General features: G+C 46.2%; 1 protein-coding gene across 1 annotated transcript in view; it reads right to left on the bottom strand.

Annotated features, from left to right (window-relative positions):
• Positions 1 to 2,088: 2,088 nt before the first annotated feature.
• GLDN (gliomedin) overlaps positions 2,089 to 20,817 on the bottom strand; it is a 63,845-nt gene continuing 45,116 nt past the window's right edge. Inside the window, exons 5-10 of the mRNA XM_077881103.1 lie at positions 15,614 to 15,751; positions 13,796 to 13,924; positions 10,957 to 11,040; positions 10,734 to 10,859; positions 9,563 to 9,713; positions 2,089 to 6,487 (exon numbers count right to left, since the gene is read on the bottom strand). Of these exons, the coding sequence (XP_077737229.1) occupies positions 6,010 to 6,487; positions 9,563 to 9,713; positions 10,734 to 10,859; positions 10,957 to 11,040; positions 13,796 to 13,924; positions 15,614 to 15,751 (1,106 nt within the window). The 3' untranslated portion in view covers positions 2,089 to 6,009. The remainder of the gene's footprint in view (positions 6,488 to 9,562; positions 9,714 to 10,733; positions 10,860 to 10,956; positions 11,041 to 13,795; positions 13,925 to 15,613; positions 15,752 to 20,817) is intronic.

Genomic DNA, 20,817 nt, shown 5'->3' with positions numbered 1-20,817 from the left:
AAACTGAAGGTGAGACAAACGGAAAGCTAGTCCATGCTCATGGATTGGGAGCACAGTATTATTAAAATGTCTACACTACCCAAAGCAATCTACACATTCAATGCAATCTCATTTAAAATAATGCCCCCGTTTTTCACAGAACTAGAACAAACAATCCTAAAATTTGTATGGAACCAGAAAAGACCCCAAATAGCCAAAGTAATCTTGAAAAAGAACAAAACAGGAGGCATCACAATCCCAGACTTCAAGCTGTATTACAAAACTGTAATCATTGAGGCAGAGTAATACCGACACAAAGACAGGTAGATTGATGGAATAGGAACAGAATAAGGATCTCAGAAATAAATCCACAATAATATGGTCAATTAATCTTCAACAAAGCAGGAAACAATATCCATTGGAAAAGAGACAGTCTCTTCAACAAATGGTGCTGGAAAAACTGGACAGGGACATGCAGAAGAATGAAACTGGACCATTTCCTTATAATACACAAAATGAAACTCAAAATGGATGAAAGACCTAAATGTAACATAGGAATCCATCAAAATCCTAAGGGAGAACAGGGCAGCAACCTCTCTGACCTCAACCACAACAACTTTTACTAGATATTTCTTTAAAGGCAAGGGAAACAAAAGCAAAAATGAACTACTGGGACTTCATTGAGATCAAAAAAAAAAAAAAAAAAAAGCTTCTTCACAGCAAAGGAAACAATCAACAAAATTAAAAGGCAACCTATGGAATGAGAAAAGATATTTGCAAAGGACATATTGGATAAAGGGCTAGTATACAGAATCTATAAAGAATTCATCAAAATCAACAGCCCAACAATAATCCAGTTAAGAAATGGGTAGAACATATGAACAGACATTTCTCCAAAGAAGACATACACATGGCCAACAGAGACATGAAAAAATGTTCAACATCACCCATCATCAGGGAAATGCAAATCAAAACCACAATGAGATAATCACACTGGTCAGAATGGTTAAAATTGACAACTTAGGAAACAACACATGTTGGTGAGGCACTGTAAAGGAGAACCCTCTTACACTGTTGGTTGGAATGCACACTGATGCAGCCACTCTGGAAACCAGGATGGAGGTTCCTCAAAAAGTTGAAAAAAAAAAAAAAGTTAAAAATAGAGCTACCCTACAACCCAGCAATTTCATTACCAGGTATTTATCCAAAAGATACAAAAACACTGACTTGAAGGGACACAAGCACCTCAATGTTTATAGCAGCACTGTCAATAATAGCCAAATTATGAAAAAAACCCAAATGTCCATCAACTGATGAATGGATAAAGAAGATGTGATATAGGGATGCCTGGATGGCCTAGTGGTTGAGTGTCTGCCTTTGGCTCAGGGCATGATCCCAGGGTCCTGGGATTGAGTCCCACATCAGTCCCACACTGGGCTCCCTGCATGGAGCCTGCTTCTCCCTCTGCCTATGTCTCTGCCTCTCGCTGTGTGTCTCTCATGAATAAATAAATAAAATCTTAAAAAAATATATGTGATATATACATATAATGAAATATCCCACCCATCGAATAGAATGAAATCTGGCCATTTGTAGCAATGTGGATGGAACTAGAGGTTATTATGCTAAGTGAAATAAGTCAGAGAAAGACAAATATCACATAATTTCACCCATATGTGGAATGTAAGAAACAAAACAGATGAACATTGGAGAAGGGAAGGAAAATTAAAACGAGATAAAAAACAGAGAGGGAGGCAAACTGTAAGAGACTCTTAACTCTAGGAAACAAACTGAGGGTTGCTGGAGGGGAGGTGGGTAGGAAGATGGGGTAACTGGGTGATGGGCATTAAGGAGGGCTTGTGATGTAATGAGCACTAGGTATTGTATCTAAGTGATGAATCACTAAATTCTACCCCTGAAACCAATACTACACTCTATGGTAACTAACTTAATGATAAAGGAGCGATACTACTATTTTTTAATGGGATTTTTTTTTCTTTTTGCTTTGTAATTTTTTGTTTACAAAAGTCATCATCAGTTCATGTGTGGGCTACCCAACAGCACAGACCCTTTAGAGGAGGTTAGAAAGAAGCAGGTCAGGGCTACAGGTTCTCAAATAGTATTTTTCATTATTTGGCCCAGTTTTATTGTAAATTTGTTGTAGAACTAAGAACTCTTTTTGCTTAGTGCTGGTATGAAGTGTTAACTACCTAATCGAACAGGCCAATGGACAGAAACCGTGTGGCGTGGCCCTGATCCATTTCTGTGGCCCCTGAATCAGGCTGTGAGAACAATGGGATCACTCTGATTCTCCCTAGGGATGAACTATAAATGTAACAATAATTTCTCAAGAATTGTATAAATTTCATAGAACTTTTCATTTCTCATAGAAAAATGCGAGGAAGTAAGAATACTATTATACATTATACAGATGAAACAGGCACTGAGGGATGAAGATACCTGCCCAAATTCACACAAAGTCAGGTTTTATTGTTTTTTCTTTTTAAACCTGTCCTTTTTAATTTTTAGGCCAAAATGTTATGTTCAAGTTGCTTTGCCTATGCCAATAAATTAGCAGATCTTCATTGCATTTATCTGCTTCTGGTTCTAGTTACTAGCTTTATATAGTTTTCATGTTTTCCTATAGAGAACACAGTCCACATCAATGACTTTTGAGTTTTCCGGAGTTAGCAAATTGCAAGAGTTTTAACAGAGGAGCAACCAATATAATTCTTCCATAGTACTGTTTTGGGTTGTTATTTTTTCTTTTAAATGTTACATGTAAATTAACAAGAAATAAGAATACACTTGTTTCAACATGTGATTGTATTTAGCAGTGATTATTGTACTGGCTAACGTGAAGTAATGACAACCAGAAAAGAGCCATTCCTCAGGATTCATTCATTGTTCAGAATGGTTCAGACCTGTGGTTACAGACTGGAAATTATCGCTTTTAATAGCTTGCTATACTAGGTCACAGCAGTGGGGTGAAAACTGAAAAGCCCTATCTACACGCTTCTTCAGATGGTTTGACATCAAATAGTCACAGCCCACCTGTGTAGTAATGAACTTGGAAGGACTTGTGGCTCCTTCAAGGATCATAATATCTTATTTGAACCTTCACTTTGCAACCTTGAAGGTAATTAGACTGTGAAAGGGCCTAAGACCAGAACATTTCATTTTAAAACTTCCACCCCAGGGCTATTTCTCTCTCATAACATCTGTGCTTAGTGATACGCTGAGCCCATCACCGCCTGCATGGCTTCAATAGGACACATTATCAGTTTGAGAGAAAACGCTTTGAAACAGGGTCCAGCCTACATTTGAGGTTGGGAGGATGGTGTTATTTACTTTCCAGAGGAGAGCTATCTACATTAGATTAAAGAAGCATTAGAGTATTATCTGCTTTGATTCTGACATCAGAAGTGCAGATATTTGGAAAGTGCTTTAAAGCAACTTTGATTGTAAGTGACAGTGTAAACTTCTAAAATGATATCTTGGCTTTAAAACATTAGGCTGTATGATCTATTTTAGCAGTGAGCCCAAACTTTTTTTTTTAAGTAGGGTTTGCGGGCAAGAAGGAGTAAAATCTTAATTTTTTGTACACGTAAAGACAAACTTTCAACCATATTATAGCGTTACCCATTATACCTTGGTCAGACTCCATTGTCCCTCTGCCATGGGAAAAAAAAAATCCCAGTATGAGTTTTTCTAGAAGTATATGATTCCATACCCACAGTCAAAGGAGCCAGGATAGCTCAGATATCAAGACTGAGGCTTCTAAAAATTTTTTTCTAAAAGGAATATGTGCTAATTCAATAACCTGTTTTGGTTTCTACCATATATACAATTAGTATTGTATACTATTATTATTACTAATACCACTGTTACTATGAAACTGTATTCATATCCAGGTCCCCTGTGTGCAGAAACAGCAACACATATATTTAAATACTTTAAAAGAAGACTAGTATTCATCAGATGCATTGATCTTAAACATGAAACTATTTTACTTTGTTACAAAACATGAATTCGAAGAGTTTTTTTAAGAAGCTATGCTGACATGACACAACCAATGTGATAGAGTGGAGAACAAATTTCAAATATCTGCTATTTTGAGAATACAACAACAACAAGTCCCCAGTAGCTGCCTAAGTGTTTTCAGGAGTTAGGAGGATTTAAATATTCAAATCTGTAAAGCCTCTAAGTTTTAAAATGCTTCTTTTAATAAGGTATAAAGCCACCAACTCAGGACTGAGTATGAATTGAAACTTATGGGGGGAGCGGGGGGAACCCGGAGCATGTAGCTCTCCTCCTCCACACACAGGAATTCAGTAAAGGCAAATTGATGAAAAATCTTTGCGTAAGATTTTCCCTAGGCCCCCTTCCTGGCTGTAGGACCCAGTAACTCTCCAGATTCCTCTCTCTTCTTAGCAGCCCTGCCTGGACCCCAGGCTGCAGAATGTTTGAAGAACTGATTTGGCAGAAACATAGGGTATTCAGGTGCAAGTTAAGCTGGATTGGTCTCCTGGCGTCCAAGGAGACCAGATCATATTCTTTAAAACTTTATCAGTGGGATCCCTGGGTGGCTCAGCGGTTTAGTGCCTGCCTTTGGCCCAGGGCGTGATCCTGGAGACCCGGGATCGAATCCCACATCGGGCTCCCGGTGCATGTAGCCTGCTGCTCCCTCTGCCTGTGTCTCTCATGAATAAATAAATGAAACCTAAAAAAAAAATCCAAAGACTATTAGGGAAAGAGCAGTTTACTAACTGCTTTCGGGGAGGTCCCCTTAATTTTATACTGTTCTCACCCTTCCCCTCGACCAAACACTCAAACCATATAAATTATTCCTTCTTAGGGTGGAATAAAACAAAACATAACAAAGAGCCCGCGGTGAAGAAGCCCTTCCAACAGTCAGGCTCACTTTACATCCTAGACCAGGGGTCGGCAAACGTTTGCTGTAAAGGGCCAGCGGGTGAACGTTTCAGGCTTTGCAGGCCCCTGCTCAGATTCTTTGCAGCGACTCGGTTCTGCCATCGCAGAGCAAAAGCGGTTACAAGCTGGGCTACGCAAGCAAATGCTTGTAACTATTCCAGCGCAACTGACAAAAACTGGCAGTGGGCAAGTTTGGCCGAAGGGCCGTAGTTTGCCCGTCCCTGTTCTAGATAATAACCACATACGGTACCTCTCCCGAAAACCACAAAGTGCTTCCCATGGTTCTAGCCAGACGGATGCTCCTTACACAATATTCTGTGCTCTGAGAGCAGAGGCGTCGCAGAGCAAGAAGCAGCTAGGGGGGCCTGAGGAGTCAACGTTTACCCCCAGCTGCAAACCAGCACTACCCGAGATGGACAGGAGCCTGAAGGGCCTGTTCCCGGTTCATTAGCAAACCCGAGCACGTAGCTGTGTCTGGCTTTTGCTTATCTTGAGCCGCAATCAGGAGCCGAGGGTAATTTTCATTCTGGTGCTGTGGTGGCAGGTGCAGAGGCAGAGGAAGGTAATAAGTTACGGTAATAAGGTCCCTCCGTAGCCTGAAAGGGTCCGTGCGGCCGCCCAAGACACTGAATACAAGTCAGTACTAAGGCTTTCACCGCTCAAGCAATCGGGCTTATCAGCTCCGACGTAAATTTGCTCAGCATGTGGCTAAATACCCCCAAACAAAATCAAATATATAACAGTTGTGAGAGCAGCAACAGAGTTTCCTACAGGTAGAGGAAATCTTGCTAATCGTTCTCACCAGCCCTTTCCTATTATCAGTCAGGAAAAATAAGGCCCTAAAGAGGAAGGGGTATAACTCACCCAGCCAGTCTGTGGAGAAATCACCAAATCTCAGCTATTTTGACTGCAAGTCTTTGCTATGTTCCCCTAAGGAATCTGAACTGCAGGGGGATTCCCTGACCATATCAACACTCACCTCCTGAGACTACGACAGCTAAATACCTGGTTACCCTAAAGACAAGATTTATGTTGGGGTATAAATGGTGCCAGAGAACATCTGAAAGTTACTGAGGGTGAACAGAATGAATCTTATCACTGGTTTAATGCCGATGACAAAAACTGCACAGGATAAAGCATTAAGTGGCCATCTTCCCACGAATATAAATACTGGTCTCTCATATTGTATGATAACATGGCAAGAACAGACTGGGAAGTTCTTAAATCAAAGTTAGCATTGATCTGTTTCCCTCCTAACAAGTCAAAAGCAAATGTTATCCTCATATCCTTGGTGTCTGTGACATAAAGGATCCCTCGGGCAATGAAGGCGTTGCCGGCCTTGGTTTTGGGGTACGTGGTATTGATATGTTGCATCACAGAGAATGTCCTCTCATCCAGCTGGGCGACCAGAATGCTCGAGCCATCCACACTTGAAGCATAGATAATCCAAAGGCCCTTCTCATCCACAGCTAAATTGAAGTAAGTCTTGGAATTGGCAAAGAGGTATTTTCGATCAAAATACAGGGCGTTTTCAAGCTTCAGAGTTTGGGATGTTTCTTTGCCAAATTCAAATCTGAAATGCGTAAAAAGGTAGATATGAGTCAGCATTTTCGTGGACAATGGTAGTTTGGTTTGTTTGTGGCTATCTAGTAAACTGAGTGGGGCCTAGGATTATGCAGTTTTGTTTTTTTTTTTTAAGGTTATTTGACAGAGAGACAGCATAAGCAGGGGGAGCAGCAGGCAGAGGGAGAAGGAAAAGCTCCCTGCTTTGCCAGGAGCCCAATATGGGGCTCGATCCAAGGACTCTGGGATCATGACCTGAGCCAAAGGCAGATGCTTAACTGACTGAGCCACTAAGCACCCTGGGACTCTGCATTTCTACATTCTAGGCCACGCTCTTTCCACTGGTCTACCCTATGCTCTGTACATCAAGGATGTAAAGGATAGGGATCCCTGGGTGGCGCAGTGGTTTGGTGCCTGCCTTTGGCCCAGGGCGCGATCCTGGAGACCCGGGATCGAATCCCACGTCGGGCTCCTGATGCATGGAGCCTGCTTCTCCCTCTGCCTATGTCTCTGCCTCTCTCTCTCTCTGTGTGTGACTATCATAAATAAATAAAAACTTAAAAAAAAAAAAAGGATGTAAAGGATGGTGACTACATCTCAGTGTGCACCTGTGAGCCATGTAGCCCCAGGAAAATTCCTTACCCTCATGACTCTTCAGGTGTTTGCTAACCTCCTGAAATGCCTAAGATTCTTAGACCTGCAAGGGGCCTTAAAAATGATCTAGTCCAGCCTTTTCATTTCACAAATGAGAAAGGAGAAGTGACTGGCCTGAGAATATAAGTGAGTAGCCAGAGTTTGAATTTAAGTTTTCTAACTGCAAGTTTGGGAGTTCTCCTTCTAACCTATGCTGGAGGTTTTTGTTTTGTTTTGTTTTTTAAGATTTTATTTATTTATTCATGAGAGGCAGAGACAGAAAGAGGCAGAGACCTAGGCAGAGGGAGCAACAGGCTTCCTGTGGGGAGCCTGATGTGGGACTCAATCCCAGGACCCCGGGATCACACCCTGAGCCAAAGGCAGACGCCTAACCACTGAGCCTCCCAGATACCCCCATGCTGGAGTTTTTAAGACAAAAGTGTCACAGCAGTCTCAATGAAGAAGAAAAGTGCCCGCTGAGAACAGATGTGGCAAAGTCATGGCCATGAAGTCCACTTTCTTGTCAGGAGAGTGACAGGATGTATTGAGCTACAGCGTGGACTCCCATGGCCCTCCGCTCCTGCAGGTGGCCTGATTTGCAGACTCTAAATCCAGACTCTGTCAAAAAGTTGATTATGATTCAAAAGTTACCTAGCTCCAGGAATGAAAATTCAGAAACATCAGGCTAAAATAAAAGAAAGGCACAAGAGGGAGCCATTGAGCAGCAGAAGAGCCGAGGAAAGCATGACTGTGGCTAACCAACTGGAAGCCAATTAAGTAAGTGCGAAAAGAAGCCAGAAGAAAGTGAGGGCTTGTAAGCGCTGCCTGCCCAGCTCAGCTCAGAGGCTTCTCCGTCCTCTGACGTCAGGACTGCCATCTGGTCCATCCTACCGTTGCTCTGGTCCTGGTGCCTAGCGGCTGCATTCCAAAGGGCTTGTCCCTTGCAGGAGAAACAGGGTCTGATTCCAACCTGCCCCCCACCCCCATGACCCTCCATCCCCGACCCCCTGTCTGAGGCCTGGTAGAGGGCAAGGCTGCAGGACAGGCCTAAGCAGTGCATCACATGCTAAGCTTCATTAAAAGACTATGTCTCAAAAAAAAAAAAAAAAAAAAAAGCTATGTCTCTCATGAATAAATAAATAAAATCTTTAAAAAAAAGACACTTTTTCTTGGAGTGGCCAAAACTCTTTCCAGGGCTCATTCACCCCAGAACTCCCTTATGGCCCTCATCCCTACGTAAAACCATCCCAGGGCCAGTAGGGAACTGCAGGATTTAATGAGGAAGAGTCACAGGGAGGAGCATGCCGGGAAGTGCTGACTTCTGAGCAGGAGGTGGGCTGGTTGCTGTTTTCTGTAGCACAAGACTCATCCAAATGATGTAGCCAGGGAGATGTTGAAATGATGGGGGCTCTGGTAGAGGGGATGAGAGGCCAAGGCGGGGATGCTTCCAGCCACAGCTGATGTGTGTCCTGTCCCCAGCCTGACCCACACTCTAACGCCAGCAAAGTCAGTCCAGCTGGGCCTCTTCCAGGGGAGGAAGGTGGTGAGGGAGAGAGATGACAGGCCTAGTTTTCCCTTGGGTCCTTATCTCTTGTTTTGAATGACTGGGACTGTGGCTTTCATAACACTGGCGTCATTTCAGATAGGGGTACTGCTGGAAGGCTGCAGAGGCTCTGGGCCCTCCTCTCTGTCTGACGAGGACCTGCAGCCCGCAGGAGGTGGGGTCTCCTCCAAAGGCACACAGTGAGTAGGGGAAGCTGGACCCTGACTGAGTTCCCTGCTTTCTTGACTTGCCCAAGATGACCTGCTTCTGCCTCAAAAGCCTAGAGCTTGATTTCCTCTTGAGCCACAAAGACAAAATTTTAGCACTTCTTTTGGGGAGCCAGGAAGACACTGCTCGGTCTACTCAGGGGACCACCTCCCTTGGGAGAGCAAAGAGGAGGAGAGGTAGCCTGGTGAGGGTCCCGTCAGGACAACAGGTCAGTCAGAACACAAAGACCCCTGACTTCACACCGTCTTCAGTCTTTGGTCTTCAATGATTGGAGCCGTGATGGGACATTCTTCACACCCAAGGGTTTTCAGGATAAAACTGACTTCGGTGTGTGACACCTTCCTGACAAGGGAGCCCTCGGTTCTTCCTGCCTCTTTTCTCAAAGGATAAGAAGGCTTATCCTGATCTCTCTAGGTCTACTCTCTGGCTCTGTCCTCACTCTTGGTAACCCCACCAGCAATACGGCAGACCCCAGGCCAGGGCTGGGTCCTGGGGCTCACTCATTGTGTCCCGTGGTTCACTCAGTCAGCAAACCCTGACTGACCCTGTGTGCCAGGTTCTGGGGACAGAAAGTTGAGGGAACCACCGTCCCACCCCCTAAGTAGCTCTCAGATAACTAAAGCACCACACAGGTGCGGTCTGCGATGCGTGGGGAGGGCGGCTGTGGCCCGGATGACTCACCTCACTATGGTGTTGGAGCCTCCTTTGTGGTAGTAGAGCGAGTTGTTGTGAACGGCATGCCCGCAGCCATGGAAGTAATAGGGGAGGTGCACGAGTGTGTAACTGCCATTCAGCAGTGAGGGTTGGTCTTTGAATTCCTTCACCCTGATGCCTGCAGGGGAAAAGCCAGGGAAAGGCATGGGAGTGAGTCAGGGGAGGGAGTTACAGGAATGGAAGTCAAGAGTGAGGTGTCTTGCAAGGGTCCGTGTCCAGGTTGGAGTCTCAGACCCCCAGACCCAAAGTCCAATTCTCTTCTCTGGATTCCTGAACTGTCCTTCAAAGATAGAAGCCACAGAGTTGGCTTTGCTCCTCCCAGGCCAACTGTATCACTCCTTCCCAGAACTCTCTAGATTGTTTATGAAATCTTCTATCAGACTGATATAGGCTGTACTGGGAACAGCAAATAGTTGGCACTTGGGCAGTCACCTCCACCTTCTCCTGCCACTGCTAATTCAGTGTTCCTCTTTCTTTCTGAGCCACCGAGTCCCTCTCCGTTGGAATCCGGGTAGTCACTACCAGCTGATCACTGAGCCCTGAGGAAATGAAGCAGTGTCTCGGCAACTGCTCTGCCCAGTGAGTGTAGTCAGACCCCTTTAGGAACGAGGCTACTGCTACCACCACTGGCAATCCCTGACCATGCCTCCAGGATAGCATAACCAGGGCCATGCTCAGATGCAGCATGCTGCACGATGGCACTTCACCTTGTCCCCTGGACTCTCTGTCCAACAGGCATCTAGGAAAGATGGCCAAAAGTACTCTCCTTACAGAAAGATGGACGGTGCACGAGAATTTGTTTCTGACATTTCTTCCACATTGTGGTTTTGGGCTTTATAAGGCTATAGTCATAATGCTATTTGTTCCCTTTTAGATACTTTGCCTAAAACTGGATAAGCTACACTGGAGCACCCTGGTCATGCCCCGGTGATTTGAGCTGTGAGGCTTGTCATCAGTGTGCTCAACTGAGAAAAGTGGTCTGCCCATTCCTTCCTTTGTGCTTTTGAAAATAACGAGCAGTTCTGTGACACCAGTCGGTAGGGATTTCAGACACACAGAAATAGAATAAGCCTGAAGGCAGGCAACAGATGAAGAGCAAACTACAACACAGACACGAGTCATTGCCAAGTGAAGGTACCTGAGAAGTGTTCAGTCACCCAGATCCGTTCATCACTGTTGTTCGCAGACTCTCTTATCCAAGTCCCAAATGTCTCTGTAACTTTCAATACTTGTGTCGGACTTCCGATGGAAGCGATCATGGATTCTACCAAAAGAAGAGAAAGGAAAATTAGTCATCCTCCAGTTATGACTTTAAGGCATCCAATATCTGAATTTCAAAACAAGATGCTTTGCTTCTGAACCTGCTGGTGGAGAATGGTGTTCCCCGACTTTCTCATCAGCTTTTCCAACCAAGGTGTCATCATTTGGTATCACACATGTCTCACCTAAAACAACGATGACAAGGATCAGAGCAAGTGCAGTGGCATAGTGAGATTTGTGTAATGTTATAACTGGTGCTTCCCCTCACTTCATTTCAGACTCTAGTCCTATAAGCAGCCCCTACAATAGGCCCACCAAGTTCTTTGGTGGCTTGCTTTTTTAAGCAACAAGTCATACACTTCTAATTCCCCCACCTGGCCCCCACCCTCCACTTGGTGAGTTCCCCACAAGCTTTCCATAATCACAGCTGCTAAGATAATACAATCCCAAGAGGATGTCAATGAAAGGGGTAAAGTGGCCTGTTCAAGCCCTCAGCATTCTGGGGTTGGAGGGAGAGGAGAGCCTTTCTGACACTTTCTTGGCCCATCTGGCTAGGTGGTATCACCATCACGGATTCCATTTTCCTGGAAGGATTCTCACTTTCAGGGAAGCTGATGGGGCCTCTGGATAGGGTAGTCACCTTTATCTTGTCTTCCTGGACTGCCAAAGGGAGGAACCACAGAGGAAGAAGGAGCCCAGAGATGTTGGAGCTCTCCTCCACCATCTCCCACCTGTGTCTGCTTGAAGGTCTATGGGACAGAGGTCCTCGACAGGCACCTGATTGATAGTTGGCTGGAAGCTATACCCGAGCTAGAAGTCATCCTACCTGGGTTATAATTGATCCCTTTAACAGATGTGCTTCATTCACACCTTTAGTGAAGAGGTGTCTAAGGTTAGCTGAAGCAGGACAGAAGGGAGGAACATGGCCAGTGTGAAGACAGAGGGAGTGGACTGGCTGGGGAGAAGGACCTGGTCTGGGGCTGCAGGGGAGCAGACGCAAATCAAGCTTTTTGGAGAAGTTCAGCCCACTCACCTAGACCAATTCTGAGAGATTCAAATCACCTGTAGTTGCTAGATAGAAAGGGGCACCTCAAAAAAAAAAAAAAAAAAAAGAAAGGGGCACCTCTGTTGTCCCAAGCTCTCAGAATAATCTAGAAAGGTTTCTTTACTACTGAGATAAAGGGCAGGACCCCATGTACTCTAAGCTTCTTTCTAGCAGGATGAGCCTGTGTCTCCCTCAAGTCCTCCTGTCCCCTGATGAGGGCAGTCTTGTCTTGGGGTTCTGTTATGACTCCCCCACATGCAATCCTGCTGCCTCTGAGTTTCATCTGGAGTTTCTGTTAAGGAACGTGGTTGCACAGGAAGGGGACAGAGAGACTCCCCTATTCTTAGTCTGAAGAAAAGGCTCTCATTAATTCATCTTGTACCAACCTGCTTCTAGAGCTGTGGGGGAGGGAAGGGGCCTAAAGAAATGGGACTGGAGGAGGAGAGAAGGCAAGTTCAGGTGCAAGATGCGTGGCAACTGAGGACTCATTTCTAGGAGGCAGAGCAGAAGATTACAGCCTCTCATTCAAAGCAGTTTTCACAATACGGAGGCCCAGCCCCTGCTGACCAGCCTCTTACGCAGGTGAGGCAGGGACGGGTACTTCTCCTCCAAGCACCTGTGTCCTGGCTGCCACAGCCTATGGCAAACCAGGACTCTGTAAAGGCCCGGGTCAGATTCCCCCCTTCTCCCAGGCGAAGGTTGCAGCTCAGCTCATTCTCTGAGGGCAGCTGAACAAAGAGCTGGTGCTAATGGAGTGGGTGGCAGAGGGTCATGGAACTAACTGCTGGGCAGAGTTATAGTCAGTTTCCACTGACTGGGGGGTGAGGGGGGTGACATCTTTGAAAGCACAGATTTGCCCACTCTGACAGCTGAGCATGTGTGCCCAAAATGTCTTCCTGCAAAAATAGGGCACCAAACAAAACTAAAGACAGCTTAGGGAAGTGGCAGTGAGATTCACAATGAGTGTGCAAGAAACTCCAGGCAGGATCCTCCTTTCTCTGTTTGCCACTGAAGTGATGGCATCAAGTTGTGCCCTCTCATGGCCTTAGCAGGTGAGTAGGTCCCAGGTCACCACTCTGGGGAGAAGTTCTAGCATCACATTAGAAGTGTTTTTCATTCATATGGCCCTTCATCGTAATTAGCTTTCAATCCTATGGCCACCTCTGTCACAGACTGGCCAACAAATAAGTCCCTTGGCCTTCCAGAGATCAGGTGTCCCTAGCCTTTGGTTGGCTTAATCTCAAAGTCAGAATTTCCATCTCTGAAAGGAAAGCTCTCTAAGAGCAGAGCTTCAGAGCCAGGCAGACGTGAATCCCAGCTCCGTCACTTACTAATGGAGTGACCTTGGGCAAGCTACACAGCTCCTTGGGGTTTCAGTGTTGGATCTGTATGTTGGCGGCAATACCAATTCCTGTGTCATGACACTGCTGTGAGAATCCAATGAACTAAGCACTTAGTGCTGTGCCCCACGCGTGGTTTGCATGAAAAGCTTAGCGGTGGTGAGGGCTGAACTGTAGTACTGTGGGGAGTTAACCAAGCTGAACCTCCCCCTCATCTCCCCAGCATCATCAGCCAAGCCCTTCACACTCCCAGAGTGAATGGCTTAGCCTTTGAGACTGTTTCAGGGGAAGGGATGATGGATTTGGCAAGGAAGAGAAACAGGCTGGTGATAAAAGACGGGAGGGTGAGGAGGCCCAATTCTAAACCTGCTACAAGTTCTCACCCTCAGGGCAGACTGCCCAAGCAGCCTGTCTCAAGGGGGATCTCTCACTTCAGTCAAAAATCTCCTCCCTCTGTTTAAAAAATTCTGATTGCAAAGCCTGAGTGAAGCCTGAGAGTTTGGGATCATTAGCCAAAGAGGTGGGCTCCCTGGGGCAGGGGCAGGGGCTGGTGACCTGTACACTGGCCATTGAACATGTTTGGCTGCCGAGGGCCTTTAGCTCGTCTGCTTCCAGGAGGTCCTGGGGGACCTGGAGGGCCTGGGGGTCCTGGGAGGCCAGGAGGGCCTTGGTCACCTTTGGCACCTGCAGAGAAAGAAGGGGGCAGGGAGAGAGATTGATTCAAGCACCATAAACAGAGATGGGTTGCTCCTAGGGGAAAGGACAATGGGTAGCTCCAGGGAGGATTGCTGAGCCCCCCTTCCCTGACATAACTGTGTCCTAGCACTTGTCCATGCAAAGTTGAGGAAGCACCCATAGTGGATGTTAAGTTCCAACTATGTGCCAGGAACTGTGCGAAGAATTTTACAAATCTCCTCCTCATCGTTCTTCCCAACCATTCTGTGAGACAGTATTAGTAGCTCCTCAGTGACCCAAGTCTTGGGGAAGTTTGGTACTTGGACCAAGGTCACAACTGGGAATAGGGTTGGAACTCAACCTCAGGTATGTCTCGAGACAAAGCTCATGCTCATGTCACTGGCCATGTTGAAGGATCTCAACCCTGACTGCTTATTAGAATCATCTAAGGAGCTCTGATACAATTCTAATGCTGGGACCCCACGCAAAATAGTTAGGTCAAAATGGTGGGGAGACTGGTCATCCATAATTTTTAAAGCCTCCTCATATGCTGCCAGGTATGTGAAGCACTGCTCTGTGTGTTAGAAGAAATCAGGGGAGCCTGCCTACCCTTGACCTTGGGCAGGCAGCTTAACCATTTGAGCCTCTTTCTTCAAATGAAGAATCTCATGATTCTGACTGAATCTCATCCTCTCTGTCTTGCCTATGAGACTCATAGGTGACTGGCGTGAGTGCTCTACCTTTTAAATTTTATTTTATTTTTATTTTTATTTTTATTTTTTTTAATTTATTTTTAAAATATTTTATTTAAATTCAATTTGCCAACACATAGTATAACACCCAGTGCTCATCCCATCAAGAACCCTCCTTAGTGCTCATCACCTAGTGGTCAAGCTTCTGCTCAGAAGCTTCTAGCATCCTAGTGTCCTAGCTTCTTCAGGACAGATGTCCTGTCTCGCTCACTTTCATATTCATATTCCCAGCTACTAGCAAAGTCTCTGACTCATAAATGGTGTTCTTTGACATTCAAAAATATTTATTGAATACATAAGGATAGTTAGGTTTTTATGATATAAATGGTCTCTGAAGTACTGTGCTTTTAAAACTCTTCGGCCTCTTCCTCCTCCATGACCATCAGCTGTCATCTACTCTTTCCACCATGTGACTTTCTGTGGTTTGTTATGTCTCTACAACCCTGCCACCCTCCCAGATGCCAACTGTCTGCCGGAAACCAGAAAAAGGAGATTGGCAACCATGTCTGCTCTAATTGTATGCCAAAAGGCTTAGGACAAAGATCCTAAGGTCTTCAATGACCCTCCCTGGACTGGGAAGAGAATGCCTGAGCTTTCTGTTAGTTGTCCCCTGAAGTATCTTAAATTGCTGGCTTCTTTGTCTTGTTCTACATTGTGCTAGACTTAATAGCTATTTGGAATAAAGGAAGCTCCCTCCATCCTAATTCAATCTAATCATGGTGTTTAGACTGGAATTATCTAAACTACTTATGCTTAGATCTTAGATTTGGTCTCGCCAACGTTGGCATAACATTCATGGTTTCCCCCTTTTTGAAGGCACAGAACTCCAAACCAGGCTGCAAAGCAGGTGGGCACTACAGCAGATAAGGAAGACTGGAGCAGCCTTTGTACCAGGCTGGTCGCTGGGCCCGTTCACCTGGGGACAGCCCATGTGCCAGCCCCTTACCTGTGAGGAGCACGTCATTGGACACGTCCCCTTTGTCTCCTTTGTCTCCTTTTGGCCCTGCTGGGCCCTCATGTCCAGTCAAGCCCAGCTCACCACGGTCTCCCTTCTCCCCCGGAGCTCCTGTGGCTCCAGGCAGCCCTGAAGGAGAGAAATGATTTTTTAGCCTGTAGTTCAAGTTATTCTGGTGTGTGCAGCTTTGTACTATTATTGCACATTGTACTTTTAAGGTGAAGGAACTTCAACAACCAAATACCCAAGACTCTGTGACCATTTTAGGATAGCAGCATGATATCAACTCAGTAAAGACTTGTATTTCCAGGTGGCTCTTCTGAATATTTTAGGGACCTTTGGCTAGGCCAACAGGTTGGAGAGAGGAGTGGTCCAGAAAGGGGGCAATCCCAGCAAGAGTGGAAGGAAGGTAAGGCCTGAGCAAAAGTTTGCCACGCAGGAAGGTTGGAGCGCTCAGATGACTACATTTGGTGCCCTAGAAGGGTGAGTGTTATTTCCCACGTTATTGGTTTATCCCTCACAACATGTTGGAGTGGCAGGTGGGTAAATCATCCTTACTCTCATTTTTGAGAAGCTGGGACTCAGGCTTACAGTGGTCATAACTGATGCCACTATGTGAGCAGCAGAGATCTTCCAATGCCACCACGGGTGCCCTCTTCTGTAACATTCCAGTGCAAAATGCTTTTACTCAAAAGTGCAAAACAGGTAAAGTTGCTCTAGCACAAGCGTTAAGAGGGATGGTGGTAGTGTGAACAAAATGCAGTGGGTGGACTGTCTGCCTCTGTTCATGGGGAGCCATAACTTCAGGAATTGCAGACCTGCCCCTCATGGTTAGAAATGGGTAAAAGTCTATGCAATGGCCCATCTCAGCATGGATTATGGACAGCACAGCATTCTGATCCCCAGGAGAAAGGAAGCAAACTAGTTGCATGATATGATTGCCCTGGTCACTGCTGGCAAGTAGTTTCCAGAACACAGGGAGTGGTACCCAAAGAGAGCCTAGCAATTTCACTGAGGTGAGGAGACAAAAGCCAGAGCCTGGGGAGATAGAGGTGGCTGGGATCCAGGAGACAGAAGGAGGTATTTGTGTAGATGGAGCTCTGGAGAACTTCAGAGGGGTCTCCTTGAGTCTTTGGCTGAGTAATGAATGATCGGCAGGGTGAAATTCTACAAGGCAGGGAAAAAACAAACAGGAAGTTTGCTATACAACTCTCAGTGCTTGCACAGGGGAAGGGCTCCATTCCTACCAGTCAAAGCAGAGAGATTTCAGAAAAAGATGTGATATCAGGTAAAGTCCTTGGAAAAGTCCTTGTCTCAGCTGTGAGCTTAAATTAGCCCAAGAGTCAGGCTGCTGTGGATCCATCATAACTAAGCTTAAAAACCAGCTTCAGAAATGTTAATGAGAGGTGAAAGCAGTTTCACTGCCAACATAGAGTCCATGATTTGAATCATTTAGTGAATGTAATGCAGCACATTAACAATTTAAGCAAGAAAAGGATCATCTCAGTGGATGCAGAAAAGGCATTTGGTAAAATTTAACACCCATTCTTAAAAAAATTCTTATCAAACAAGATAATACCTATGAAATACCTATAGCAAACCTCATTCTTAGTGATGAAACACTAAATGTTTTCTCCCTAAGGTCAGGAATGGAACAAGGGCATCAACACTCATCGCTTTTATTTCACACAACACCAGAAGTCCCAGCTAGTGCAATAAAGCAAGGAAAAAGAAAGAAAAGGCAAAAAGATCAGAAAGGATGCATTCGAATTGCCTTTATTTGCAGGTAGCTGATTGTTTTTGTAGAAAATCTCATGGAACCTCTAAAAAAGCTACTAGAACTCCTGAGCATGGGGACACTGGAGGCCTGAGAAGGAAAGGGATTGCCTAACACTGTGCTGAAGTCCTGCCACACAGGACTCTATTAACACAGTCTCTAGACGCAGGACCCACATGCTCATTTTCACAACGGCTTCCTGGAGATATTGCTCAAAGTGGCAGAGATCTCAGGCCACAAGGAAGAGCCAGAGCATGTTTTAGTGCAAACAGATCTTTAGTTCCACTCAACCTCTATAACCAAGAGGGCTTAGGATCCATTAATTTTATTTTATAATTACTCTGCTAGTGTCCAAGCCCCCTTTTTTGAAGGCTTTTATTTATTGGAGAATGAGAGAGAGAGAGAGAGAGAGAGAGAGAGAGAGAGAAGGGACAGGGGGGACAGAGGGAGAGGAAAAGAATCTCAAGCAGACTCTGGGCTGAGCATGGAGCCCAATGTGGGGTTCTATCTCATGACCCTGAGTCATGACCTGAGCTGAAACCAAGAGCTAGGTGCTTAACTGACTGAGCCACCCAAGTTCTCCCCCACCATGCTTCTTCTTATAGGCTCTGGCTAAGTGACTGCCCATTCACCACCTCTCTCTTATGCTCATCAACTTACCCAGTCTCCACTTCCCAGCTGTCATCCTTTTGGCATTGCAATTGTCCTCCCTCCAGATTAACACTCCAGGTTTTAAAATCTGGACCCACTCCATCCCCACTTCCTACCATCCCCACTGTGCCTAGAGAATCAGAGAATTCAGGATTGGAAGGCACCTTGGAGATCATGCAGATTAACCTCGAGTTCCACCCTAAAAGCCCCTCTATGCTACCTGATTGGTTCTTCTCGAGTCCTTGTCATCAGTCAGAAGGTTATTATGTCACATCATATCACAGCATGTACTGGAATATTCTGCACTGCCATCAGAGGCAATATTCCCTAAAACCTACATCTGGAGCTCTTATCACCCTTTCCTTTATGTTGGGTGTGATAAATATTCAACGTGGTCTTTTCTCTTCCAAATCCAAGGGACCCTACATGGACCACCCCAAGGAAGACAGCAGTGTACTCAAGAACCTTCAAGTATTGATCACTGTTAGACAATGCAGTGAACAAAGAAGTGTTTGCTAGATTTCAGCCAACCATAAAAACCACATCTTCAGAAAAACCATGAAATTCAGCTGTTGCATGGGCTTGGAGGCCCGAGTTTCCTCCCTCTGCTGGTGGTGATGCTGGGGCATCGTACACTGGTGGAGGTGTTGGGACACAGTGGGAGAGGATGTGAGGAGGAGCTGGGGCAGCCCCCCTGTGATGGCACTTGCCCAGCATGGATTCAGTCCCATAGATGGCAAACCAGGCCTGTTGGGAGGGGCAGGGCTGCTAATGCGTCTCTCACAGCAACACTGAAGACCCGTGGCCCCGGGTCCCCCCACCCCTGCCCATAGTCATTAGGATGGCAGCTTGCTGCAAAGTGGTTCACTCACTTAAGAAGAGTCCTTAATCAGGGGCCTCTGCATAGGAAGACACGTCCTTTTTTTGGGATTTTAAATAGGCGATTTGGCACATTATCTGAAGGACACAAAAGACTAGAACGTTGCCATAGAGTCCAGCCAGCACAATGCACCCAGTATAACTGATACCTTCTAAAGGTTTCACATGACCCAGATTGGGCAGTGCTCTGGGAAATGGTGTCTTCTGGTTACTTCAGGCTTCTCTTTTCCGGGCATTTATTCTAGTCACAAAGAGCCTCTCTGCATCAGCATCCGATTTCCCCTTTATTCCTCCCTCTTGTGCCTTTTCTTTCTCAAAGAGGCCGACGATGTGTGAGACAGGAACAGCTTCATACCAGAGCGCAGCTGTTACAAAGCCGCCCCCCTCCCCACCCCGCCCAGGGTGAGTCTCTAAAGCTCAAGATATTAAAGACCTTTGCTTCAGAATATATTGCGGCGGAGCTGGGTGCGCGCGATCGTTTTGCAGCTTTCGGGAAGAACGGGCGGGGGCCCTTCTGTCTCCATAGGGTCTGTCTTTCTCTTAGGACCAGTGCCTCCCACCAAGTTTCCTCTGGGCCCCCTTGGCCGTGCCCTGGCCCTGGGCCTGGCCCCTCGGAGGCCCTGGCACCACCGACCCCTGGGGGGCACCCCGGGGGCTTGGGCTCAGCACATTCTGTGGACCAGAAGGGCCAGAGTCGGCTCGGCCGCCGCGGGGGCTGGAAGCCCATCCCCGTGTTTTCCGTCCCGGTGGCGCCCACTCAACGCGAACTGTCTCACCAGCTTTAGAGTTGGGGGTTGCACGCTGTTGTCGGGGGTCAACTCCAACGCCAGCATCTTCCCAGCAGGGGGTGAGGGAGGGCGGCTTATTTTTGGCAGGACCGGCTGTCACTGACTGAGGCAGGGCGGCCAGAGGGGGCCAGAGGGGGTCGCCCGAAACCCAGTCCTGAGATCGGAGTGAATAAAAAGGAGGGCATTCCTCTGTTTCCCGAGGATTTTTAGAGAAGACGATGCAGAATTAACCCTTAGTGGGAAAGTGAGAGACAGATGGGAAAAAAAAAAAAAAAGCAAATGCTTGGTTTTGAAGCAAGGGAATGCCAAACTACACAGAAGATGCAAGATGGACCACATTTACGTCTCTTTAGTTCTTCTCTCCAAGTCTAAGTTGGGGTTTTCAAATGAATACAGGCATTTCAACTAAGATTCCCTTCTGGGTTGAAACCAAGTTTTTGGAAACAATAGCTAACATGAATATGGCACTTACTATGTGTCAGGTCCTATTCTCAGCCCTATATATATTTCTCATGTAATCTTCTAAATGGCATTATGAGGTGGATATTACCATTGTTCCTATTTTACAGAGGCGGCAGCTGGCACAGAGTGATTAAGTAGCTTGCCCAAGGGCACAGAGGAAATAAGTGGAAGAGCCAGGGCCCAAACCATGCCCTCAGGCTCTGGCTCCAGGCTATTCCACTGTTGTTCTTGGCATTGCCGGATCAGAAAGTGAAGGTTATCTCCAACACTTCAATTTCCCAAACACAGTGGCTAGGCTAGAGCTCTATACTCTGGTTTCTGCTCATTCTTCATCTCCTCAAGAGCCCACAGTGGCTTCCTGCCACCTCCCGCAGACAGGCATCTGGCTAGCCTGGGTCTCTTCTAGCGTCCCGGGCAGTGTCACTAACAGTCTCCCCAGGCCAGGCCTTCTTCTCCTGCCCCTGCCAAACCTTCCACAGCTCCCCACTAGTTATTTCTAAGATGTTGATCACACTTCTCTCTCTCCCCTTACACTTAGCCCTACTATACAACCCGTCTTCTACACAGGGTCCTATTTGTCCATTATGCGCACAGGGAAATTGAGCTTTCTCTTCTGGGAGTGTTACCTGCTGTGCACT

This window comes from Canis aureus, chromosome 32 (genome assembly GCF_053574225.1).
Source record: "Canis aureus isolate CA01 chromosome 32, VMU_Caureus_v.1.0, whole genome shotgun sequence".
NCBI classification, from domain to species: domain Eukaryota; kingdom Metazoa; phylum Chordata; class Mammalia; order Carnivora; family Canidae; genus Canis; species Canis aureus.
Note: the sequence above shows the minus strand (reverse complement) of the source record. Positions and strands in the feature narration are given on the sequence as shown.